At 43.5% G+C, this 27,191-nt stretch overlaps 1 protein-coding gene across 3 annotated transcripts in view; it reads right to left on the reverse strand.

Annotated features, from left to right (window-relative positions):
• PPARD (peroxisome proliferator activated receptor delta) overlaps positions 1-26,860 on the reverse strand; it is a 53,010-nt gene extending 26,150 nt beyond the window's left edge. For 2 of the 3 annotated variants that reach the window (XM_075853518.1, XM_075853520.1), the window contains exons 1-3: positions 26,772-26,860; positions 6,096-6,241; positions 1,117-1,255 (exon numbers count right to left, since the gene is read on the reverse strand). In XM_075853518.1, the coding sequence (XP_075709633.1) occupies positions 1,117-1,255; positions 6,096-6,241; positions 26,772-26,781 (295 nt within the window). In that variant the 5' untranslated portion in view covers positions 26,782-26,860. Of the gene's footprint in view, positions 1-1,116; positions 1,256-1,802; positions 1,990-6,095; positions 6,242-26,771 lie in introns of those variants that run through there. The other variant, XM_075853519.1, reaches the window with a different exon arrangement.
• Between the last annotated feature and the right edge of the window lie 331 nt (positions 26,861-27,191).

Below are 27,191 nucleotides of genomic sequence, written 5' to 3' on the forward strand. Positions count from 1 at the left end.
CTGCTACTCCGTGGAACTGCTGTCCCGTACTGAAAACATGATTACAGTACGGGACAGTTGTCCTGCAGCGAGGCAGGGACTCCTAGCGTCGTACATAAGTATGATGCTAGGAGCCCGGCTCCCTGCACTGTGTTGGGTCCGGGACTTGCGGCCGAAATACGTTCGTCAATTACGGACGTAATTAGTGTGTGTGCACATACCCTCATAGTGACATGTCAGAAGTTTTGATGGGTGGGGATTCGGGTCCTGAGACCCCCACCAATGGCTGAAACTAAGGGGCCGAAGCGCAGACCTAGAAGTCTATGAGCCCGTCTTTAGCTAACCCCATTTCTCTGAAAAGAGCCAAAGTGGACCCATTAGGGTATGTTCACACGCTAGACTAAAAACGGCTCAAAATACGGAGCTGTTTTCAAGGGAAAACAACTCCTGATTTTCTGACGTTTTTAAAGCCACTTGCGATTTTCGCTGCGTTTTTTGCTGCGTTTTTTACGGCCGTTTTTGGAGCTTTTTTCGCTAGTCAATGAAAAACGGCTCCAAAAACGTCCCAAGAAGTGACCTGCACTTCTTTTTCGCGGCAGTTTTTTTGCACGTAAAAAAACGCAGCGAAAAACGCTCTGTTGGAACAGAACGCCGTTTTCCCATTGAAATCAATGGGCAGATGTTTGGAGGCGTTCTGCTTCCGATTTTTCGGCCGTTTTTCGGGCGTTTACGGGCCGAAAAATGGCCGAAAATAGGCCATGTGAAAATACCCTTACCCATTACTGGCCAAAGGGGCACTGCACTCGGCAGATAGTTTCTGCCTCTTGATTTCAGCAATCGGTGAGGGTCTCGACACCCAGACCCCCACCTATCAAAGCTTCTGATATGTCACTATGGCATGTCAAAAGATTTATGAAATGACCGTTACTCTTTAAATACGTTGCTGCATCAGGACAACACTTTTACACATGCAAATTACCCCAGGCACATGGACATTGGCTTACTTTCTTCACATTATAGTAATCAGCTTACAATTTCCTTAATATGAGATTAGGTCACCAACTTTTAAATTTTTTCATGAGTTTTTATTTTAACATGATTATAAGTTAAGTAGCTAAAACTGGTTTAGCTGCCTACCATTGTGGGACATTCCCAGACTCAGACACTTATTGAAGCGACAGTATTGACATTTATTACGGTTTTTCTTTTGTATCTTACAGTTGCGATCACAATGTTCATATTGAAGCCTCATCCGCAGGGTCCGTCGAAAGAAACCCTGTACAAATGAAAAGAAGCACATTCACTAGATTCACAAAAATTTTATAGAATAATTTATTGAATTAACAGCAGACAATTTTTGACAGAAGCTGTGGTATGATAAACTCAAATCTCCCGATATAGGAGTTTTTCAGAGGTGGGGCCGCAGAAATTTATATCATATCCCATTGTTAAAAGGGCTGTCCAGAATTTTATTTTATCTAACACTCTTATTCATGTAAGTTCACGCGTAGCGTAAATACTGCAGATTTTCCGCAACCGATCTAGTGGGGAAAATCCGCAGCATAATACAGTAGCAGCAAAGTGGATGAGATTTGAACAAATGTACTAAAATTTCTGGTGCGCAGATAAACACATGCATATGCACACATTGGTACAAATATGAACATATAGACAATGCACACACTCAAACATACAAATAAATAAACTCCCAAACATAAACATGTACAGACTCTTAAAGGGGTTGTCCAGGAAAAAAAAAAATTCTAAAAAATGTCCCCCAGCCTTGATTTGCCTTCCCTAATACCCCCTATTAAACTTCTAACCAGTTTCTGTTTGATTTCCATCGTCACTGCTGCTTTTTCTGTTTGTTTACATCCCTTGCTGTTTGTTTACATCCCTTACTGGCTGTTTCCTGTCTTGTAACCCACTATACCCATGATCCCCGGCTGCATCTGAGGAGACAGTTGCATCCCCTCCCCCTTCCTCCAAAGCACCTCAGCTATTTGCATACTGCCACGCCCCTCTATGGTCACATGGTCCTTCCCTGCTCTAATTACAGATTACAGGCAGACGCTCCCTCCCTGCACACTGTCTGAGGCCGGATTACACCAGCGTGTGCCTTTTGCTTGCGCAAAAAACACATCGTTTTGTGCGCGCAAAAGGTACATAACAGCTCCGTGTGTCAGCCGCGTATGATGTGTGGCTGTGTGATTTTCGCGCAGCCGCCATCATTATGACACTGTTTATATGTTTGTAAACAGAAAAGCACGTGGTGCTTTTCTGTTTTCATTCATACTTTTTACTGCTGTTGCGCGAATCACGCGCGTACCACGGAAGTGCTTCCGTGTGCTGCGATTGATTTTCACGCACCCATTGACTTCAATGGGTGCGTGATGCGCGAAAACACAAATATCGGACATGTCGTGAGTTTTACGCAGCGGACACACGCTGCATGAAACTCACTCACAGTCTGCACGGCCCCATAGACTAATATAGGTCCGTGCGAGGCGCGTGAAAATCACACGCGTTGCACGGACGTATTACACGTTCGTCTGAATAAGCCCTAACACAGTAATAATCATCATTATCCTTTGTGTCTCCATCTATCCCTGATCTAAGTACAGGCACCCGTTTCCCTCACCCGCCCCTTCCACAGCCTGATAAATGTCAGGGTATGTTCACGTTCCGGGCCATGCTTTCACTTTTAACCCGTTTTGTACCCATTTTTTTCCTTGTCCGTTTTAAAAACGGATGAATTTCATTTGTCAATTTCCTGCCACACACTGCCCCCTGTAGATAATGCCACACACTACCTTCTATAGATACTGCCACAGCCCCCTGTAGGTAATGCCACACATCCCCGCTGTAGGTAATGCCACACATCCCCGCTGTAGGTAATGCCACACATCCCCGCTGTAGGTAATGCCACACAGCCCCGCTGTAGGTAATGCCACACAGCCCCCCTGTAGGTAATGCCACACAGCCCCCCTGTAGGTAATGCCACACAGCCCCCCTGTAGGTAATGCCACACAGCCCCCCTGTAGGTAATGCCACACAGCCCCTCTGTAGGCAATGCCACACAGCCCCCTGTAAGTAATGCCACACAGCCCCCTGTAAGTAATGCCACACAGCCCCCTGTAAGTAATGCCACATAGCCCCCCCTGTAGGTAATGCCACATAGCCCCCCCTGTAGGTAATGCCACATAGCCCCCCCTGTAGGTAATGCCACATAGCCCCCCCTGTAGGTAATGCCACATAGCCCCCCCTGTAGGCAATGCCACCCCCCTACTTTCCTGTAGGGGACGGCTCTGGAGAAATCTCTCACTTCACTGTCCATATATGAACAGTGAAGTGAGGTACTTCTCCTGGAGCGGAATCCCCGGCCACATCGGCGGGGATTCCGCTTCAGAAGTCACTGACGTCACTGTCCATATATGGACACAGTGAAGTCAGTGACTTCTCCTGGAGCGGAATCCCCGGCCACATCGGCGGGGATTCCGCTTCAGAAGTCATTGACATCACTGTCCATATATGGACACAGTGAAGTCAGTGACTTCTCCTGGAGCGGAATCCCCGGCCACATCGGCAGGGATTCCGCTTCATTAGTCCCTGACGTCACTGTCCATATATGGACACAGTGAAGTCTGTGACTTCTCTTGGAGCGGAATCCCCGGCCACATCGTCGGGGATTCCGCTTCATTAGTCTCTGACGTCACTGTCCATATATGGACACAGTGAAGTCTGTGACTTCTCTTGGAGCGGAATCCCCGGCCAATTCGCCGGTGATTCCGCTTCAGAAGTCACTGTGTCCATATATGGACACAGTGAAGTCTGTGACTTCTCCTGGAGCGGAATCCCCAAACCCGGGCTTGGGGATTACGCTCCTACAGTGACCAAATAAACACCCTCCTCCTCCTCCTCCTCACATGCGCTTCGGACTGTGAGGAGGAGAAGGAGAGAGCGAGCTACAGTAGACACGGCCATCACAGTGCACACCGATACCACATACTAAAACTTGCGCATGCGCAATGAAACTGCTGCTGAAGACGCAGCCATACCATTTAACAGAGCATGCGTGGTAGACACAACCACGCATGCTCTAAGCAGATGGGGAAAACACGTGGTACAGTTATGACGTACCCGTACACTGAAAACCGGAAACCGCAAACCGGAAGTTAGGCGCGAATGGACGGGTATGCACAGGAAGTGCAAATTTTACATGGACAAGCGGTCACGTGACGGAAGAGGGGATACGACGATACAGCCAGCTAATCAAACGTAAGTACATTACAAAGTTAAATGTTTTTTATTGTTTAGTTTAATTAAAAGTAATTTTTTACTTCTGGAAAACCCCTTTAAGTACACTCGAATACACACATACATTAACATGTAAATGCTGAGAGGACAAAACGCTCACAAATGCATATGTGGTGCGTTTTTTTTAAATCTGCAGCATGTCAATTGTATTTGCGTAAACACTGCTTATTTGTTGCGGGTTTTCCCCATTGAAAACCTGCAACAAATAGCTTGTTTTATTTTTTCAGGTGCAATTTTCCGCAGCGGACATTCCGGTCGACAAAACTGCTCCACAATTTGGTGCGGTTTTGCCGCTGGAATTCCCTGCAGTGCACAGGGCGTATACGCTTTGTGCTTTTATTCAGCATATCCGCCCTTTGTGAACATAACCTATGAGAGCTTTCCAATAAATTATGCTTATGGTGTTAATAAAAAGGGCTCTCACTTCAGTGGGTGCGGTATAATTCTTCATTTTCTCTGCGACAGATGTGACACAGGGGCTATGTCACAGGGACTTGGGTAAAAGTACACAGCGTATCTGCCCTGGTTCCCGCAGGGTATTCCGGCCGAAAAACGCCAACAAATTGTGGTGTACTTTTTTGGCCGGAATGTCCGCTGAAGAAAACAACACATAAAAAGGAAAAAACTATACTTACTCATAGCTTTGGCGACGCATCCCTCTGATGTTTTGTAGCCCGGCCTCCTGGGATGACATTTCATCCCGTGTGACAGCTGCAGCCTCTGATTGGTTGCAGAAGTCACATGGGATGAAGCGTCAACCCTGAAATCTGGGATGCACGCAGAAGCAGTAAGTATATAAAAAAAATCTTCTGAATTGCGATTTTTGCGGTGGAATCGCAGCCTTTCTGCCGCAAAAATAACAAAATCTGCTATTTGTTGCGGGTTTTAACTTCCCATTGAAAACCAGAAATAGAAAAGCCAGGCTGCACCGCAGGTCAATTTAAGAAAGTTTTTTCGGCAGATCTTACGTACATCGAATACACACATACATTAACATGTAAGTGCTGAGCGGAAAAATACACTAAAAAATTGACATGTGGTGCTTTTTTTTATTCCGTAGTCAAATGTATTTGCATAAACACTGCTTATTTGTTGTGGGATTTCCCCATTGAAAACCGGCGACAAATAGCAGATGTTGCGATTTTTGCGGTGGAATCGCAGCACTTCAGCCACAAAAACCGTAACTCAAAAAAAAATAAAAAAATCTTATACTTATCCAGAAGTCTGTGTTTCTTCATCTAGGCCGGCCTCCTGGGATGACATTTCAACATCATCCCAGGAGGAAGGGCTGCAGGATGGTGGAGTGACGCGTCGCCATGGCTACGTAGGTGCAGTTTTCTGCTACAGACATTCCTGTCGAAAAACTGCACTACAATTGTACTGACAGCTATATATGTGGGTTCACATACATGATACACAGGGGGTTCAAATTCCGCAACAAATGGGCGTGCTGCGGATTTGAAAACAACATTTGCATGTATTGTACACACTTTTACTGTACTGATTGGTAGAGTAAATGCTCCAGTTTACTAACCAGAACAAACAGTATTGACAATGGGTGCAAAAAGGTGCCTGGTGACCAGACAAGCTTCCAAGCTGGTTAATAAGATTGATGAGTAATAAATAGCAATGTATATAACTATTCTGCCCCAAAAAAATTCTGATCTGGAACCCGTAGGTCCCCTCAGATTGACGGCACGGTAGCAGCCACTACGGTGGTAGTTTTCAATTTCTAAACAATGAATAGAGATGCAGGTTTCTGGAAGAAAGTCTTATTTTTGGTAAAATACATATCGTACCTTGCAGCCTTCACATGCGTGCACCCCATAATGAAAGCCAGAAGCTTTGTCACCACAGATCTTGCAGTCCACGTTATGCACAGTTTGCTGATGCCCTTGAGATCCTGAAAGTTGCTCATCTGAAGATGGAGATCTAGGTAGGATTTCTGCAATATTAGGTTGACATTAATGACATCTATTGTAATTGAATGAATAGAGACTTGAAGACAGGGTTGTGTTCACTATATTACAGTACATTCAGAAGTATTTTATTCCTCTTAGGCCCCATGCACACAAACGTAAAAACGCCCGTAATCACGGACCGTAATTACGGGCCCATAGACTTCTATTGATTGTCCACGGGTACCTCCCGTTATGCTTACAGGAAGGTGCCCATGCCGTTGAAAAATATAGAACATGTCCTATTTTAGGCCGAAATTACACATGATAGGATTAGACACAGTGACTCAGCAGACAGTATCACACATGATAGGATTAGATATAGGGCCCAGCAGACAGTATCACACATTATAGGATTAGATATAGGGCCCAGCAGACAGTATCACACATGATAGGATTAGATAAAGTGACTCAATAGACAGTATCACACATGATAGGATTAGATATAGTGGCTCAGCAGACAGTATCACACATGATAGGTTTAGATATAGTGGCTCAGCAGACAGTATCACACATGATAGGTTTAGATATAAGGCCCAGCAGACAGTATCACACATGATAGGATTAGATACAGTGGCTCAGTAGACAGTATCACACATGATAGGATTAGACACAGTGGCTCAGCAGACAGTATCACACATGATAGAATAAGACACAGTGGCTCAGCAGACAGTATCACACATGATAGGATAAGATATAGGGCCCAGCAGACAGTATCACACATTATAGGATTAGATATAGGGCCCAGCAGACAGTATCACACATGATGGGATTAGATAAAGTGACTCAACAGACAGTATCACACATGATAGGATTATATACAGTGGCTCAGCAGACAGTATCACACATGATAGGTGTAATGTTGGAGTAGGGAAACAGACAAGTGAGCCCTAATCTACCCGCCACTCAGTCCCTGCCACTTGCAACGACCCGCCCTAGGCGACGGGGTACAACTGGGCGACGGTCCCTACACTCAATAGGTGCACGACAGACAAACAGACAAGGGTACAAAGTCGCCAACGGGAACACCGTGAGCAACAAGTGAGGTGAACGAGCCGAGTCAAACCAGGAGATGAGCGAGGTACAAAAATGCAGAGCAGAAGAGTGGTCAGAAAAGCCAAGGTCAATCACAAGCAGAGGATCAGTAGTTCAAGAAGCTGCAGCAGGGCCAGGAAACAAACAGAGAAGAATCACAAGCAAAGGAGGAACAGGAAAGGCAGGTATAAATAGACAGAGGGCGGGAGCTAGCTCCGTCTGGCCAGGCTGTGATAGGCTCTCCCAGTCCTAAGCCTGTCATCCTGAGTGGTGGAAGATGTAGTCAGTCTCACAGACATAGAAGCAGGTGCAGACTGATTACCTATGGGCGTCGATACAGAAGTTGTGTCTGGCAGATCCTTTACAATAGGTTTAGATATAGGGCCCAGCAGACAGTATCACACATGATTGGATTAAAGTCCAAATACAATGTCAGCCGCACAGCCTTGTAAATCATAGGTGGGTGCCGACCTGCCCAGGTCAGGGCTAACAGACCTGCTGTAGTAGAATCCAAAAATCAGGCAGCACTCCAAGGTATAAGCAAGGTAGAAAAAGCTTTATTGGTCCATATACACACGACGTTTCAGCTCAACACAGGAGCCTTTCTCAAGTGAACAGATTCATGTCATGACCACACATTTATAGGAGAACCAATGTTATAAAAAAGTAGTGCCAATAAAATGCAACAACACATATAAGGTTGCCAAAAGGTACATAGTGAATTCATATATGCAACATTAAATGAGTGAGGAATGTGTTAAAAAGATACTATCACAACAGGACTGTAATACATAACATAATACATTACAGAAAGTTATATAGTTTAACAATCTTTAAATTGTATATAATTAGATAGGATCGTGCACATGTGTAGATATCACTACACTTGAGGGACTCACCGAGAATAAGGATCCGGCTCCAATGTAAACACAAAACATGTGCTGCAATGTGGAGCTGTCAGAAGCATTGGAAGCATTAGTATTCGTGCTGCGCATGTCATGCATGCGCAGTCACGAAGGGAACGCCAATCAGCCATACCCGAAGAGGGCAAATGCCAATCATAGACATGCGAAGAAAATCCACAATGAGAAATGGAATTTTAGGAATGAAGGGGAAAAAAAAACCTTTATCACTCCTATTTGATACAGGAAGACAATATGTACTAGAATGTCAAATATGTATGTGCGTATATAAAGAGACCTCAGTCTACTACGTAGAGGATTAAATACAGAACCCTGAATCACAGGTATTCTGAAAAGATAAATCAACTCCTGATAGTATATACACATATATATATATATATATATATATATATATATATATATATATATATATATATAAAGAAAGAAAGAAAATTTGCAGCACTCCAATGTGAAAAAAGTGGTGGTTTATTCAATCCAAGAACAACAGCAACGTTTCAATCCTACAATAGGATCTTTATCAAGCCTAGTGACACATCTACTACAGGAAACTAATATAGGGTTGAGACTACTTGACATAATTAGTCTCATTATAATACAATAAAGTATACAGTGTTGAAAAACTCATATAATGCATGGTATAAGGTATCATTATAAAACATAAACATGATACAAAAAGTGTGAATGTATATATATAACAGTGTAAGTGGCAATGTACAATGACACAAACATTAAAAACAACTGATTACAACATAATCATTTATGCCTCAGTGGTGTTAAAATCAATCGTCATAACCACACTCACCAACCAGAACTTCAGATACATCAGGTGAATCATTAGTATGTAAATTCGTAGGCATACATTGTAGCAAACAGCTGCACACCTAATGTCATTAGACTTCAATACATCCGTATAAAACCCAGAAACGGAAGTGTATCGTCGATCAGTAGCGAGACGCATCGGACGCATCAATATGATATAATGCGTGTCAATGCGTTCCACTGAACTGATCATGTGTGAAGCGGCATCATAGGTTGCCAGGCAACTGATGCAACTATGTAACGGATAACTAGTAACACGGCTGTGTCAGACATAAAGTCTGAATTGTAAACAATACAAATAAATTAATCAATGCTCCTCATGGTAAGGAATGGAGATATTAAAATAGTGTTACAATATTATGTTATTATATCAGCTTCTTATGGATGATCCACACGTTAGCACAAAGAGCTCTGTCCGCAATTAAGTATCCAGAGCGTCCTTCTACCTAGAGTTTAGGAACCACATAGCATCGTCTTCACGTGCATAGGATATCCCATCCCCCTCATCCGTGTAACGGACCAGGATTGTCGTATCAGCGACACCATCTCTCATAAAGCATTTTTTTTTTTTTCTCACACATTTTTTTTAAAAGAAATCTTTTTTTATATATAAATATCTCTACATCACTCAACACCATAGTAGGAGACAAATAATAAACATCTTTATTGATATCATAAGACTAGATGAATATGACACAGCCGTGTCAGATATCCCTAATACAGTAATTTTACTATTAAAAATAAAGAAAGAGGTTCCGAAATTCTGTTGGGAGTGGTATTTCGATCTAGAAAAATACAAAAATATAAAAATTAGTATTTATCACATATTGACAAGAAATTCATCATAAGAAATACAAATGCTAGTGTGTCAACATTCTTTATACTAGGGAGGACATCAAAGAATCCAAGGAGAGAGATATGTGAGCGTCATACAGCTATCCTATCTACAGCAAATACTACATTAAGTCCAAATGGTCTCAATGTATTTAATCGGAATATCCACCTCAATTCTTTTTTATGTAATGCCAAATGACGATCGCCGCCTAATTGTAGTATAGGTACATGGTCCAGGATCATAAATTTAAGATCCCTCTCATTGTGACCATATTCTGAAAAATGCTTAGACACAGGTAAGTCAAGTTTCTTTTTGCGTATCGAGAAACGATGATTATTTAACTGGGTTTTGAAAGCACAAGTTGTCTCCCCTACATATAGGAGGCCACAGGGACACCATAACACGTATATGACCCAATCCGAGTCACAAGTGGAATTGTGTCTGATTTTAAATTGTTGTCCAGTAACTGGATGTCTAAAGGAATCACCCTTGCACATCAAAGTGCAGTTGACGCATCTGTAACACGGAATATTACCCGGTTTCAGGGGTTTAACGATTGATTGTAATACTTTTTTTATTCTGACACTCTGGTTTTCACCAGTCTATCTCGAAGATTTTGTGAACGTCTATAAGACATAAGAGGATTATTATTCAATTCATCAATGTGTCCAAAGCTATTGCTAATAATTGGCCAATGTCTGTCCATAATTTTAGAAATATCCCCACTTATATCATTATAAGTCAAAATGAATGGAATACGTTTCCGTTTTCCACCCACTAGAGCTTTTTTAGGTTGTAGCAAGCTATCCCTCGCTGATATGTCTATGTCCCATAATCCCAGTGTGCTTTACCATAGCCCATAATGAGTCCCCTCACCTGTCGTCACAACTCATTCAATTGGTTTCTTTTTTTTTTTTTCAAGTTGTATGCGGTCCAGCTTGCGTCTCAGTACGCATTTCCGGCTCCGTTGTTGTCTAGGTTGCTTGGCAACCGGGAACGCCACTCCAGCGGCATTGAAATCTAGCGGCGAATTTAACAAATAGATCCTGTGTTCACAAATAATTTATGTTCAATTTGTTAAAGTACTAACTATGCACTACTATGATGACCAGTGGGACTATCGATGTATTGATTTAACTATGTTGTTTCATTTTATGAAAAGTCGGCAAGGTGAGCCGCACTGAGTCTTGTCGGCTAATGTCATTCTTTAGCCTTCATTCATCAATATGTGATTTATTATGTTTAATGTGGCGTTATAATACCATGTTTAGCTATTAGTATTCTCTCTTTTTGTTTTGTCATATGCAAATCTTATACTGAGTTTGACATCTGACCTTTGACCTGTTGTTTTTTGGCGGTCTTTTTCTCCTGTTCTGTATGTATATAAATATGTGTTGTATTGTACATTCTATACTGGCCTGATGAAGACACCAGTCCGGTGTTGAAACGCGTAGCCCTTCTATTAAATTTTGCTTGATGTTTATCTAAGTCGTCCATCCCTCTGTTCATCCGTGCAGCGCCGTTGGTCCTATTTTTTATGTTTTACAACTAATACCAAGGAAGACGTGGATTGAATATCTAATGTAAGAGGTGTAACTGTATGCAAAATTTATTTAATAACGGTACCCAGAGGAAACTCAACGTTTAAGCCACCTAGTTTAAGTGTACCCAATCTGTAAATCCACTGCAACACTAAACATTTTTCTGATTTTAAACACAGTGAAAGAGACTTTAAATTTTGTATAGTAGATCATGTACCCCCACTACGCAGGGGTGGCGATAGAGTTAGATTGTTGAAACGCCGCGAGTTGCAGTGGATTTACAGATTGGGTACACTTAAACCAGGTGGCTTAAACGTTGAGTTTCCTCTGGGTACCGTTATTAAATAAATTTTGCATACAGTTACACCTCTACATTAGATATTCAATACACGTCTTCCTTGGTATTAGGATTGATTACCATTTCATGTCTTTTTCAAAATTTTATTACATGTTTTTAATACACTTCTCTTTATTCACAGATCACGTATTTTCATATCACATCGCGGCATTGATCGACTCACCGATACTAGGACTGGCTCATTTATACAAATGAAATATGCTTATTGTATTTTCTGTTGAAAATTTTGACAACTATAATTAGTATTTTCAAATGCATTGAGACACGCCAATATTTGACATGTGGTTTGAGTTAGACATGTACAAATATGCAATATGTGCAATTTTTGCGCTATATGTGTATGTATATATATATATATATATATATATATATATATATATATATATATATATATTGTGAGACAGTGACAGGTAAAGTCATTGAGGGAAGGTATATTTCCCCTAGAATCCTGTCATATGTATCCTAGGCTCCAGGGAATGAGTAGTTCTTGCAATAGAAAGCTCTAGTTTTCCAATCTCGGCTTAAAGAAAAGCCGGAAAAAAGGGCCTGGAGTTGGATTGGAGTAGAGCAGGGCGGGTTCCCCAATCCCTAGTCCATCTCTGTTTGTAGGACAAGGCTGCTGCTCAATTAGCTGCACCTGTAGCCTGTGTATAAAAAGGTGCAGACACAGTGTGTGGGAGTCTCACCCCTGACTCAGACTGGAGACTACTAAGGCTGGAGTAGCCTGTATGCTATGTGAGTAAAGACCTGTGTTACTTTGTGTCCAGTGCCTGGTAGGAAGGCACTTGGTATAGTTAGATAATACCTTGTTTAGTTAGTGCTCAGACGAGCAGGATTTATTTTGTATTTTGCCTTGTTGTACAAGAGGCTGTTTCTTTGACCAGAATAAAAACACAGGCAAAGCCCTGTTATGACTTTTAATGCACGGTGTCCCTGTCTCTGGCTACAAAGAAACCACTGTACCAACCTCTCCTGATGCTAAACCCTCACAATATATATATGTATATACTATCAGGAGTTGATTTATCTTTTCAGAATACCCATGATTCAGGGTTCTGTATTTAATCCTCTACGTAGTAGACTGAGGTCTCTTTATATACGCACATACATATTTGACATTCTAGTACATATTGTCTTCCTGTATCAAATAGGAGTGATAAAGGGTTTTTTTTTCCCCTTCACTCCTAAAATTCAATTTCTCATTGTGGATTTTCTTCGCATGTCTATGATTGGCATTTGCCCTCTTCGGGTATGGTTGATTGGCGTTCCCTTCGTGACTGCGCATGCATGACATGCGCAGCACGAATACTAATGCTTCCAATGCTTCTGACAGCTCCACAATGGTGATTGCAGCACGTTTTGTGTTTACATTGGAGCTGGATCCTTATTCTCGGTGAGTCCCTCAAGTGTAGTGATATCTACACATGTGCACGATCCTATCTAATTATATACAATTTAAAGATTGTTAAACTATATAACTTTCTGTAATGTATTATGTTATGTATTACAGTCCTGTTGTGATAGTATCTTTTTAACACATTCCTCACTCATTTAATGTTGCATATATGAATTCACTATGTACCTTTTGGCAACCTTATATGTGTTGTTGCATTTTATTGGCACTACTTTTTTATAACATTGGTTCTCCTATAAATGTGTGGTCATGACATGAATCTGTTCACTTGAGAAAGGCTCCTGTGTTGAGCTGAAACGTCGTGTGTATATGGACCAATAAAGCACCTTTTTCTACCTTGCTTATACCTTGGAATGCTGCCTGATTTTTGGATTCTACATGATTGGATTAGCTATAGGGCCCAGCAGACAGTATCACACATGATAGGATTAGATACAGTGGCTCAGCAGACAGCATCACATATGATTGGATTAGCTATAGGGCCCAGCAGACAGTATCACACATTATAGGATTAGATATAGGGTCCAGCTCGCTGACATTGCAGCTCCAGCTCTGGACCCAGGAAAGGTAAGAAAAATAATTATTTTCCTTTTTGACGTGATACAAATTATTTTTGTGTGTTTGTTGTTTTACAAGTTCGGTTGTTGGACTACTTCAGATTCAAGGACGACTTCGATAACTGCGTTTTTTTTTTTTTTATTCTCAATAAAATTAATAACGAGGGTTGTGTGGAATTTTTATTTCAATAAAATATTTTATCTATGTCTTTGTATTTGTTTAAACTTTATAACTACCACCCTAGTAATTGTCGCTGGCTGATTCACAACGCCCATTACTAAGAGGGGGACTTAATGTTAGACATTAAGAGGTTAACACTAATCCCCATTATTACCCTGGTACCCAGCGCCACCAGTTAGAGCCGGGTATGATCTAGTACCCAAACATCTGTAGTGACAGAGGGGTACTGGGGCGGCCGCAGTCTGGTATTATTAGGCTGGGAAAGGCCAAAAACTGTGGCCCTTCCAACCCTGGTAATGCTAGGCTGCTGCTGCTATGTAGTATCTGACTGGTTATAAAAATGGGGGAACCCAACATCGTGCTGTCCAATTATTTATAAAAAAAAAATGACGTGGGGTCCCCCCCATTTTTCATAACCAGCCAGATACAACACAGCAGCAGCAGGCTACCATTACCAGGGTAGGAAGGGCCACTGTTTTTGGCCTTTCCCAGCCTAATAATACCAGCCTGCAGTCACCCCAGTATCCGACCATCACTACAGATGGTCGGGTACTGGATCGTACCCGGCTCTTCCTGACACCCCTGGTGGCGGTGGGTACCAGGGTAATAATGGGGGTTAGTGTTAGCCTTTTCACTGGCTAACACTAAGCCCCGCCTTAGTAATGGACGCTGTCAATCTGTCAGCGGCCATTAGTAAGTTGGCAGCGATAAAGTAAAAAAATAAATACAAAAGACATAGAAAAAATAGATTTATTGAAATAAAACACCGCCACACAACCAGCATTAACCATTTTATTGAGAATAAAAAAGCCATCATCGAAGTAGTCCTCGAATCCGACGTACTCCAACAACCGAACCTGTAAAAAAACACAAAAAAAACAAACATTAGTAAGGGCCTATTCACATCACCGCTGCCCTTTCTTTGAAGGGTTCCGTCGAGTTAACCCCTCGACAGAAAGGCAAACTGAAACCTCCGCTTCAGTTTCCCTCACCATTGATCTCAATGGTGACGGAAACGTTGCTAAAGTTTTCAGTTTCTCACCGTTGTGGCAGGGTTCCGTTGTTTTGCATTGTCGACTGCGCTATTGATTCTGCCAAAACAACGGAACCCATTCACAACGGTGACAAACGGAAACCATTAGCAAAGTTTCCATCACCATTGAGATCAATGGTGATGCAAATGGAAGCTAAGGTTTGCCTTTACGTTGAGGGGTTAACCAGACGGAACCTCTCAACGGAAGGGCAGCGGTGATGTGAACAGGGCCTTAGATACAGGGCCCTAGATACAGGGCCCATGTGCATGTGTGATACTGTTTGTTGGACCCTGTATCTAAGCCTAATGTAGGCTTAGATACAGGGTCCAGCAGACAGTATTCTTATGCAGTATAAGCTGGGGTCCTGTATCTAAGCCTAACACACGGTAAGCTTTAAAGGTTGTCCAGTTCCTAAACATTGATAGCCTATATTCAGTATAGGCCATCAATAGCTGATGGGTCGGGGTCCCACTCCCGGGAGCCCCGCCAATCATCGGTCTTGTAGGGGGTGCAGTACGAGTGCTGCTTCCCCTTCATTTCCCTCACTTGCTCACACTGTGAATCGCTGACACGTTTCATGTCGGCGATTCAGTGTGAGAAAGTGACTGGAATGAAGGGGAAGTAGCACTCGTACGAGCGGCTGCAACCCCTTAAAAACAGCTGATAAGCGGGGGTCCCGGGTGTCTGACCCCAACCCTTCAGCAAGACACTAAAATTAAACTTACCACCTCTTCGGTCGCAGATCCTCACTCCATCAAGTGTCGGGATGCTGTGTGCAGCGCATAGCATTGTGACGTTATGCGCTGCGCACAGCGCTGTGACGTCAGAACCTCCGATGCACTCCAGGAAGAGGAGGGGTAAGTACTGTCAGTTACTATAGTAACAGGGGCCCGTGTAGTTTATTACATAGGCCCCAGTTACTATAGTAACTTTTCATTGATGTGGTGAGGGGGGCTGCGGGCCCCCCTGGCTTCTGGGCCCGGTCGCAATTGCGACCGCTGCGACCCCTATAGCTACGACACAGAACTCCACAAAGCATACCATAGGGTGAAACCCAATAAAAAAAAAGGCTGAATATAGGGACGGCGGTGTAAGGAATACACTCCCCTATTCAGGATGTGTGGGTCAGGCACAACTGTGATGAAGACCTTTAGGATGTTTCTAGATGATGTGGCTGCAGCTTCCTCATTGTTTACCGGATAACCGGCATTGCAGATATTAGTATGACGAGCAGGGAGAAAAGCTGTATACAGAAGCGTGGTCAGGGCAGAATGGACCTGAGGTGGAAATTGATCCAATTTTGAAACTTGTTAGAATAAAGCTTTTTGAAAATTATCTCAGACCCTGGTGACTCTTCTGTTTACAACTTTTCTTCCCACTCGTCATACTGGATGCATTTCTGTCAGCTTTTGTGGGTTTTTTATTATTTCTCTTGCATTGGAACTATGGGTAAAGAGATATTTTCAAGTCGGTCCCCAAATATATTTGCTTTATATTTTGTCTTGCTAGAAAATAAATATTAAATATTCAGTAGATTCTCTGGAATGTCCCTGAAACTTTGCAGCATCCTTTTTACCCCCTAGCCTTCCAAAGCTTGTGGCAGAGATCCTTTCCTTTTACTGTGTTGATGGTGTGATTTTGGTTTTGTGTGGTGTTTGTCATATGCCATCGTAATTTTATTTTTAAATGACAAAAGTCTCCCTGACTGGACAATTGTTTGTTGCTGTGTACATAGGTATTAAAAGCCAGGGTCCACAGGTCAAGGTCAAAATACGTTTTACATATGAAATCAGCCATACACTGTTGCTTTTTGTCATTCTCTCTCCTTTCAGCCCTGAAAGACTTCTACTCCTTCGGAGTTATCCTAAATCCATTTGAAAATATATGGGACAGTTCGGGTATGTGCACACGACCTCTTTTCAGACGTAATGGAGGCTCTGAAAAGACGGCTCCAATACGTCGGCAACATCAGCCCATTGCTTGCAATGGGTCTTACGATGTTCTGTGCAGACGAGCTGTCATTTTACGGCGCGTAAAATGACGGCTCGTTAAAAGAAGTGCAGGACACTTCTTGGGACGTTTTTGGAGCCGTTTTCTCATAGACTCTATTGAAAACAGCTCCAAAAACGGCCGTAAAAAACGCTGCGAAAAACGTGAGTTGCTCAAAAAACGTCTGAAAATCAGGGGCTGTTTTCCCTTGAAAACAGCTCCGTATTTTGAGACGTTTTTCACTCTGCGTGTGAACATACCCTTACCCTTAAGGGAAAACAGCCCCTGATTTTCAGAAGTTTTTTGAGCAAATCGCGTATTTCGCGGCGCTTTTTGCGTCGTTTTCACTGCGTTTTTTACGGCCGTTTTTGGAGCTGTTTTCAATAGTCTATGAGAAAACGGCTCCAAAAACGTCCCAAGAAGTGTCCTGCACTTCTTTTGACGAGCCGTCATTTTACGCGCCGTATTTTGACAGCGACGCGTAAAATGACAGCTTGTCTGCACAGAACATCGTAAGACCCATTGCAAGCAATGGGCAGATGTTTGCCGACGTATTGGAGCCGTCTTTTGAGGCGTAAAACGCCTCCATTACGTCTGAAAAGAGGTCGTGTGCACATACCCTTAGAGCTTTTAAACATCCAGTATAGCCATGGTTATAGCATTAACAGGGTTTATCATTCATCTTTGCCAGACTCCTGAATGGCAATTCTGCCTGGTTATATACCCCCTGACTGTGGGAGACACCAATGGGAGTTGTAATGGCAGGCATATTGGTTTCCCAGAATGAAATGTATCTAATAAATGACAGAACGAAACTCCAGTGTCATAGCCCTTTTAAAAAAAAATTTTTTTTAAATGTCTTTGGCTGGGGCTATACACAGACTTTTGTGAACAGCACCAATAGCAACTATAATGCAATATTTCCAATTTCAGTTGCTATCACACTCCAAAAAGGTCTGTTTTACCACAGCCCTAGCTACAAGCAGACTTTTCTCTTACACGTTTCAAAAACAACTGCTGTCATCCACAAATGTGTTAAAAAATATATATAAGGCACACTGCTAATAAATTCTGCATAATTTTTTTTAGATTTCTATACGCACAACCACCTTCAGGCAACTATGTAGCATGAATATAACCAATAATGCAAAATTAAACTTTGCGACTTAAAAAAGAAGAACCTTTATGTAAACAGACCAATTTCTCCCTCCTAGGAGACGCCAGCTTGCACAGCTGTCCTATTCTGGACTTCTAAGGTGCACGCACGCTCGTCCCCGGCCTTAAAGGGCCAGTGCCCACGCATACTAAGAGTTCCCTAACCAATCTCTAAATCACCCTCCGCCCTTTCACTCCTTACCTGAGCGTTGTTGTTGTTGTCTACCTATGTTCGTATTGCAAACTGCTCCCAGTGTTCCCTTATCCTGCTCCCTGTATCCTGTATTTTGTTGCTGTATTTGTTTCCTGAGCCTTTAGTTGGAGTCGAGTGTGTCATCTGCTAAGTCGGGTGTCATGTGTCATGTCTGGTATCATCCACTACATCTGGTATCATCCACCACGTCTGGTGTCATCTGCCACATCTGGTATCATCCACCACGTCTGGCATCATCCGCCACGTTAAGCTTCATCCGTGCCCCTCCTCTGGATGCTGCTGCCGTTCCACTGCCTGTTATCCCTCCTGCCTGTTCCGGATCTACAGTTTTGCTACCTCTACCACCTCACCATGATGGAGATCCTAGAGCAGAGAGAGGCTTCATTAATCAATGTACCACCCATTTTAGACTTCATGCTCATCTCTTCCCCTCTGAGGAGGCCAAGGTAGCATTCATCATTTCTCTTTTAGCTTGCAAGGCCCTAGCTTGGTCGAACCCCATCTTGGAACAGGAGGGCCCGGAATTCTCAGATCTGGCATTGTTTTTAGAGACTTTTCATACTGTGATCGAAGAGCCGGGTCGAACATCCTCTGCAGCTGCCACTCTGCTAACCCTCAAGCAAGGGGAGTCGATGGTAGGAGAGTATGCCATCTCTTTCCGTACACTGGCAGCCGAGCTGGCATGGAACAATGAGGCGTTGGTGGCAACCTTTTGGCAAGGACTCTCCACGAACATCAAAGACGAGCTGGAAGCTCGCAATCTTCCTTCCACCCTGGATGCTCTTATCCTGTTGGCAACCGAGATCGACATGAGGATCCAGGAACGTGAGACGCTTCTACAGATTGACATCCTCGTTCCAGCAACCCCTATTGCCTTCCGCCGTCGTTCCACCAGAAGAACCTATGCAGGTGGACAAAATCAAATTCTACGAGCAGGAGAAACAGCGCAGATAGGTTTGTGTCTGTATTGTAGCCTTAAAGGCCATTTTGTGCGTCAATGTCCACAAAAGCCGGGAAACTCCAGAACCTAGGGCTGGTTGGAAAGACAACCCTAGGTGGAATGACGTCAAATTCCAAATCCTCTCCCAAATTATCTATTCCTGTAACTATTGCCCTGGAGAGAGATTACACCACTGCCTATCTGGATTCCAGAGCAGCTGAAAAATGTATCCAGCAGGATCTAGTGGATTATCTGCATCTACCCACAGTTCCTCTGGAGAGACCCCTGGCTGTTGCCTCTGTGTTGGACTACCATTGCCCGATCGTTTTGCGTCTGTCAATGAACCGCTGACATTACAAGTCTGAGTTCTTCACTCGGAACAGATTAGCGTTCTCGTCTTGCCTAGAGCTATCAACCCTATTCTGCTGGGCCGGCCATGGCTTCGTCTACATGCTCTGTTTCTCAACTGGAGTTCCGGAGAAGTCCTCCAATGGGGATCCAAGTGCCTTCATCGCTGTCTGTCACGGTTCGTCCTGTTTTGCCTCCACTGCCTCAGTCACTCTCCGCTCTACCCTCCTATTATGCCAATTTTGCGGACGTCTTTAGCAAGAAGGAAGCAGAGACTCATCCTCCTCATCACATCTACATTTGCCCTGTGGAATTGCTTCCTGATGTCTCACCCCCTCGTGGATGAGTCTATCCTCTATTTCTGCCGGGGACCCTGGCCATGTCTGCGTATGTTAAAGGGAACCTTGAGAGAGGGTTCATCTGGAAGTCTTCTTTGTGAAAAAGAAAGATTGATCTGCTCATCCTTGTATCGACTACTGAGGTTTGAAACAAATCAAGGACAAGAACAAGTTCCCCTTGCCACTCACCTCATAGCTCTTCGACTGAATTTACGGGGCCATGGTGTTCACAAAGCTGGATCTACGCGGGGCTTATAACTTGATCTGTATCCGCAAAGGTGACGAGTGGAAAACCGCATTCAACACCCAAGACGGTCAGTACGAATATCTTGTAGTGCCCTTTGGACTGTGTAATGCTCCAGCTGTGTTCCAGGAGTTCGTAAATTACATCTTCCGGGATCTGGACAACATCCTGATCTACTCACCCGATTTGACGACGCAAGTTCTGTTGCGGTTAAGGAGGAATCACCTAGATGCTAAACTCAAAAAGTGTGTGTTCGAGAAGAACTCTCTGCCTTTCCTGGGCTACATTGTCTCTGACCGTGGACTCAAGATGGATCCAGAAAAGGTGAAGTCCGTCTTAGAGTGGCCACGTCCACAGGGTCTTCGGTCTATACAACAATTCTTGGGATTTGCTAACTTCTACTGGCAATTTATCCCGAACTTCTCGTCTCTGACTGCTCCAATCTCTGCCCTCACTAAGAAGGGGGTGAACGCCAAGGCTTCGCCTCCGTAGGCAGAGTCAGCATTTACAAACCTCAAGAGCGCTTTCACTTCAGCTTCAGTTCTCCATCACACTGATGCATCTCGACAGTTCTTTCTGGAGGTGGATGCATCTTCTGTTGTTATTGGAGCATTACTATGTCAAAGAAGCTCTAACGGCAAGACTCTTTTCAAAATCATACTCTCCTGCAGAGCGCAACTATTCCATCGGGGATCGGGCGTTGCTGGCCATCAAGTTGGCCTTAGAGGAGTGGAGACACTTGCTGGAGGACGCTATTAACCACTATTAACCCTTTTACAAGAACCTCACATACCTACGGTCAACACAATGACTAAATCCTTGCCAAGCCAGATGGTCGCTGATCTTTACCCGATTTCAAGTCTTACTTCACTTCCATCCTGCAGACAAGAATGTGAAGGCTGGTGCCCTGTCTCGATCTTTTGAAACCAATGACTCTGAGGAAATTCCTCAATATATCACAGATCCTTCTAGGATTAATGTCGCTAACCTTCTGCAAATTAGAGACATTCCTCCCGGAAAAACTTTTGTTAGTCTTGCAGGCAGGAAGAGAATTCCCTGCTGGGGACAGAACTCCAAACTGGCTGGGCACTCTGGTGTCCGTAATACACAAGACTTGGTAGCTCGACATTACTGGTGGCCCACATTGCCTAGAGATGTTGTGGACTATGTTTCCTCATGTACAACTTGTGCTTCGAACAAGTCTACCCACTCCAAACCTGCTGGTCTGCTCCTACCCCTCCATGTCCCTGATAACCCTTGGCAACATATCGCTATGGACTTTATTACAGACCTTCCTCCTCCAGCTGGATGTACTACGGTCTGGGTAGTGGTGGACCGTTTCTCTAAAATCGCAAATTTTATAACTTTGACTTGCCTTCCGTCTGCTCCTCGCCTGTAAATCTTATTATTCTGCACATTTTCCATTTGAACGGACTACCTCTTGGTCCTGAGGAGAGGTCCTGGGAGCCAGAAAAGAATCTTAATGACTGTACCCTCATTAAGAAATTCAACTTACGCTCTTGACACAAAAAGGGGGCATAAGGGGGTACTGTAACGGTTGTGGACTGACTTATAAGGTGCGCGAGCGATCATCCCCGTCTTAAAGGGCCAGCGCACGTCCATACTAAAAGTTCCCTAACCAATCACTAAATCACCCTGGACTATAAAAAAAAGGGCTCCACCGTTTCACTATTTGCCTGAGCTATTGTCTACCCATATTTCGTATTCAAACAGTCCCTTGATTGTTTTCTGCTCCCAGTGTTCCCGTATCCTGCTCCCCATATCCTGTATCCTGTTGCTGTATTTGTTTTCTGACCCTTTAGTTGGAGTCGAGTGTGTCATCTGCCATGTCTGGTGTCATCTGTCACGTTTGGTATCATCCACCACGTCTGGTGTCATCTTCCACGTCTGGTGTCATCTTCCACGTCTGGTGTCATCTTCCACGTCTGGTGTCATCCACCACGTCTGTTGTCATCTTCCACGTCTGGTGTCATTCACCACATCTGGCGTCATCGGTCACGTCAAGCTCCATCCGTACCAAAGCCTCTGCTACCTTCTGGAATCTTTCAGGTACTCTTGTGCTAGACTTTTATATAGACTGTTGTTTGGCCAGCTGCCACTCTGCTATGGCGGAGCGGCCTAGTGGGTCCAACATACACCTAGATCATGACACATATATGGACAGAGACGTCAGCGGCTTCTCTGGAGCGGAATCCCGGTTGCTCTGGCAGGGGATTCCACTCCAGGAGTAGCCCCTGATGTCACTGTCCATATATTGGACATTGACATCAGGGGTTCCCTCTAGGAGCGGAATCCCCGGCCTATGCTCCTAGAGGGAGTCCCAATGGCGCTATCTACTGGGGGTAGCACTATCTATAGGGACGGTGGAGCTATCTTCAAGGTGGATGTGGCACTATCTACATAGGTACAGTGGCACTATATTGGGGCACTATCTACTGGGAAAACTGACGCTATCTACATAGGCAGTATCTACATGGGCACTGTGGCACTATCTACATGAGCACTGGCACTAGGGGCAGCTAAGGGGGCATTATACTGTATTGGGCAGCTATGGGGGCATTGTACTGTATGAGGGAAGCTATAGGGGCATTATACTATATGTGGCAGCTATGGGGGCATTATACTGTATGGGGGCAGCTATAGGGCATTATGCTGTATGGGGCAGCTATAGGGGCATTATGCTGTATGGGAGCAGCTATTGGGCATTATGATGTATGGGGGAATTTGTTTGGGCATCATACTGCATCAGGGAATCTGTGTGGGCATTATACTGTATGGTGGCATCTTTGTGGGCATTATACTGTATGGGGCAGCTATGGGGCATTATCCTGTATGATGGCATTATACTGTATGGGGACAGCTATGGGGGCATTGTGCTTTATGAGAGCAACTATTGGGCATTATGCTGTATGGGGGAAGTTGTTTTGGCATTATACTGCATGGGGGCACCTGTGTGGGCATTATACTGTATGGGGACATCTGTGTGGGCATTATACTGTATGGGGCAGCTATGGGGGCATTATATTGTAGTGGGGCATTATACTGTATAGGGGTAGCTATAAAGAAAATATATGAATGAGGTCAGTGTGCCTGACTAAAGCAGATTGTATAACCGAGGCTAATGAGACTATATGGTGACATCTCGTAGATAGCACTACAACCCTCCTCCCTGTAAACAGCTCCATTGGGGCTCCCTAGAGAAACCCTCGATGTCACTGTACATATATGCATAGTGACGTCAGGAGCTTCTCCAGGAGCGGAATCCCTTGGAAGAGCATCCGCTCCTGGAGAAGCTCCTGACGTCACTATGCATATATGTACAGTGACATCGAGGGTTTCTCTAGGGAGCCCCAATGGAGCTGTTTACAGGGAGGAGGGGTGTAGTGCTATCTACGAGATGTCACCATATAGTCTCATTAGCCTCAGTTATACAATCTGCTTTAGTCAGGCACACTGACCTCTTTCATATATTTTCTTTTAATTTATTGTTAGGTTAACTCCCTTTTATATAACTATTGCTTATAAAATGTACAAATAGTTTTATGCTCGAGTTACATTTAAAAAAAAGGTGAAAAAAAAATTACATCTCTTGATTAGCAGGGAAAGCAAACACGGCAAGGGAGAAGGAGATGTTGGGAAAGAAATTTGGGGTGGGGGTGCCAAACAGCATCTTTGCCCCGAGTGCTGGAGAACCCTAGACAAACTGTGAACCTAAATAATAATCGCAAATCCCTTTTCTGGCTGACAGAAATCATTGAAAGTTTGTTGACACTTTGGGAACAATATCGCAGCGAAGAGCTGCGTTTTTTGCAAAATCAGTTCCCACAGAGTTTTTTGGCGCTGATTTTGACGCGGAAACCGCGTTGGAATCAGTGGCAAAAAAAATCCCAAACCACCCCCCATTGACTTCAATGGGAGGCAAAGGCGTTTTTTTAGCCGGTTGGCTTTTGGCCTCTCGCAGGAAAAATGTCCTTTCTTGCCGCGGCTTTTGCCTCTGACCTCCCATTGAATTAATGGCAAGCAGAAAAAAACCTGTGGCTCTCGTTTCCGAGCGTTTTTCACAGCGTTTTTTGCCCGTGGTCCTTGCATTAGCTTCAATGGCCGTGGGCGAAATATGCAGCAAAAAAAGCAGAAAAAAAGCACAAGTAGTTCAAAATCTGCCTCAAAATTCCTGAAGGAATTCTGAGGAAGATTTTTTTCTCCTGCAAAAACTCTGTGTGAACGGGGACATTCTTCTATAGTGATAATTGTTACTGCCATAACAAAAGCAAGTAAGGCCTCGTTCACATCAGCGTAGGGTTCCGTTTGCGGTTTCTGTTCATCCATTCCGTCAAAGAACCATCGTTTTCATTACTATTGATTTCAATGGTAATGCTTCTGTTGCAAATGGTTTCCGTTTGTTTCCGTTCCGTAAGCTTTCCGTTTTTTGCTGCAGAAACAATAGCGTAGTCGACTACGCTATTGTTTCTTTAAAAAAAAACGGAAACTTTATGGAACGGAACCAACTGCAACGGTAGCATTACCATTTAAATAAATGGTAATGCAAACCAAAGCTATGGTTTCCGTTTGGCTTTTCGTTAATCTGTTCCTCTGACAGAATGGATGAACGGAAACCCCCAAATGGAACCCGATGCTGATGTGAACGAGGCCTTACTGGTATCGCTAGAGAAGCGGTTAGCAGATTTTATGCTAAAGAGAATAGATACGGATAGTATATGGACAATGTAGTGAAAAATGTAAATATTTAGAAATATTTGGTAGATTAGTAAATAGGGGACAGATGGAAGACTACAAAGGGTTTGTGTGTTGTCCGTTACCATGCATAGTTCCACATAGTAGCTAAAGCCGCTAAACAGTGGGAAACTTAGATGTGTTCGATAACTGCTCGTTCCTGGTGTCAGAGTCATGCAGGATCCGCTTTCACTGAACCCGTCAGTCCCGTGGACTTTACGTATACAGGGTTCAGTGCTCGATACAGCTGCTGTTTATCCAGGATACAAAGCAGCTGTATCTGAAAAAGTAAAAATAATTTTTAATAAAAATTTAAAAGTTGCAACAAACACTGTTTTATTGAAAGAAAAAAAATAAATTCAAAAGGTGTACATAGCCTTTAGAAGGTTGCACCCTGTACAGCACTAGGTGAATGCTGTGTTAAAGGGAACCTGTCACCAGCATTCACCTATTGAACTCTCCTCACTCCCTTGAGGCCACTGCTGTCAAAATGTCATTGGCGTTATCCACCCTGCTAAACTCCTCCTCCGACCATAAATGGTCTGCAAACATTTCACACCTTTTATATTAATAATCCGGCAGTCTCGTTCGTTCCTCTTCTTATGCCCACCCACCGCCGAAAACCGGCCGACCTGAATGCCAAAATCTTGCCTGAGATAGAGCATATGCCCATCATGTATGGTCCGATACGCTTCCCTGCTTTCTTCCGTCCCCAAATCTAGTTACTGCGAATGCGCCGCTATGGTGCCCCATTGTTCGCATACATCAGAGCAGGACATCGATCTGCAAACGCGGGATTTCGTGTCTGCTGGGGGTAGGCGAGGAGCTGTCAATCAAATGTAAGGAGGCGGGATAAACTCGGAAAGGCTTGAGGAATGAAGATATGACTCTTTTCAAACGAAGATATGACTCTTTTATGCTCATTAGCATACGGAACAGGAACACTAAAAAATGGAATACTATAGCTACAGAGCCGACTAAGAAGACAATTATAGGTTACACAAAAAAAAAAAATCACCCAATTCCACCAGGTATTGCTGGTATAATAGGTGAAATGCTGGTGACAGGTTCCCTTTAAGGCTGGATTCACACGAGCATGTTACGTCCGTAATGGACGGAACGTATTTCGGCCACTAATCTCGGACCGAACACTTCAGGGAGCCGGGCTCCTAGCATCATACTTATGTACGATGCTAGGAGTCCCTGCCTCTCCGTGGAACTACTGTCCCGTACTGAAAACATGATTACAGTACGGGACAGTTTTCCGGCAGTGAGCCAGGGACTCCTAGCATCGCACATTACTATGATGCTAGGAGCCCGGCTCCCTGCACTGTGTTCGGTCCGGGACTTGCGGCCGAAATACGTTCCGTCCATTACGGACGTAATGTTCTCGTGTGAATCCAGCTTAAGAATGCCTTGAATTGCACCCTAGTCAGCAGCCTGTAGGGCATAATACTGTCATGACGTATACATAAAATTATTTAAATTATGTTTTCGTGTATCAAATGCAGAGACAGGCAATTTCAACTAATACTTTTGTGTAGAATTATATTCATCATGTACATACAAGTGATCAAAAACTAGAGGTAACTGTTCTATACAATAGCTATGTTTACATGTATACATTTTTGTTTTACTTTATGTGAAGTGAAGTTCCAAAAATGACACATATACACACACATGTAATTCAGTATCCTACTGTTTGTGCCTGCTGTACACATACCATGCATTCACACTCAGTACTTATTATAGCTTGCTTAGAACAAATTGACATGCATAGATAGAAACAAATCACTAACACCTATCCCAGGTACAAAGAGTAAAATGAACTATAATTTACCGTCTTTCATCTGTCTGCGCTGTGACAGGATTTTTTATTTGTGATTTAAAAAGCCAGACCATCCCCCTTCCAGCTATGCTACTTCCTGTGACTCAAATGACATCAAGGCAGGCTGCTGGAATGTGAGTGATGTGGGGGTGGGGAGAGCGTTCAGTGCATTCCTTGCAAACTCTTTGACCTCTTCCCCTCGCCCAAGTTTCTGCATACTTTTCAGCACACCATTTCCCACAGATTTGGTACATACCAATAATTGTAGCCTGTATGTTGTTCTGTATTCCTGAATGTAGTACACTATATAAAAATAGCAATTTTATTGTTATACGCTATTAATCCTGCCACAAAAACGGAAACCTTATGCAATGGAGACAAACGGAAACTATTGGCAACGGAAGCATTACCATTGAAATCAATGGTAATGCA

The sequence above is a fragment of the Rhinoderma darwinii genome, chromosome 2, assembly GCF_050947455.1.
Source record: "Rhinoderma darwinii isolate aRhiDar2 chromosome 2, aRhiDar2.hap1, whole genome shotgun sequence".
Lineage (NCBI taxonomy): Eukaryota > Metazoa > Chordata > Amphibia > Anura > Rhinodermatidae > Rhinoderma > Rhinoderma darwinii.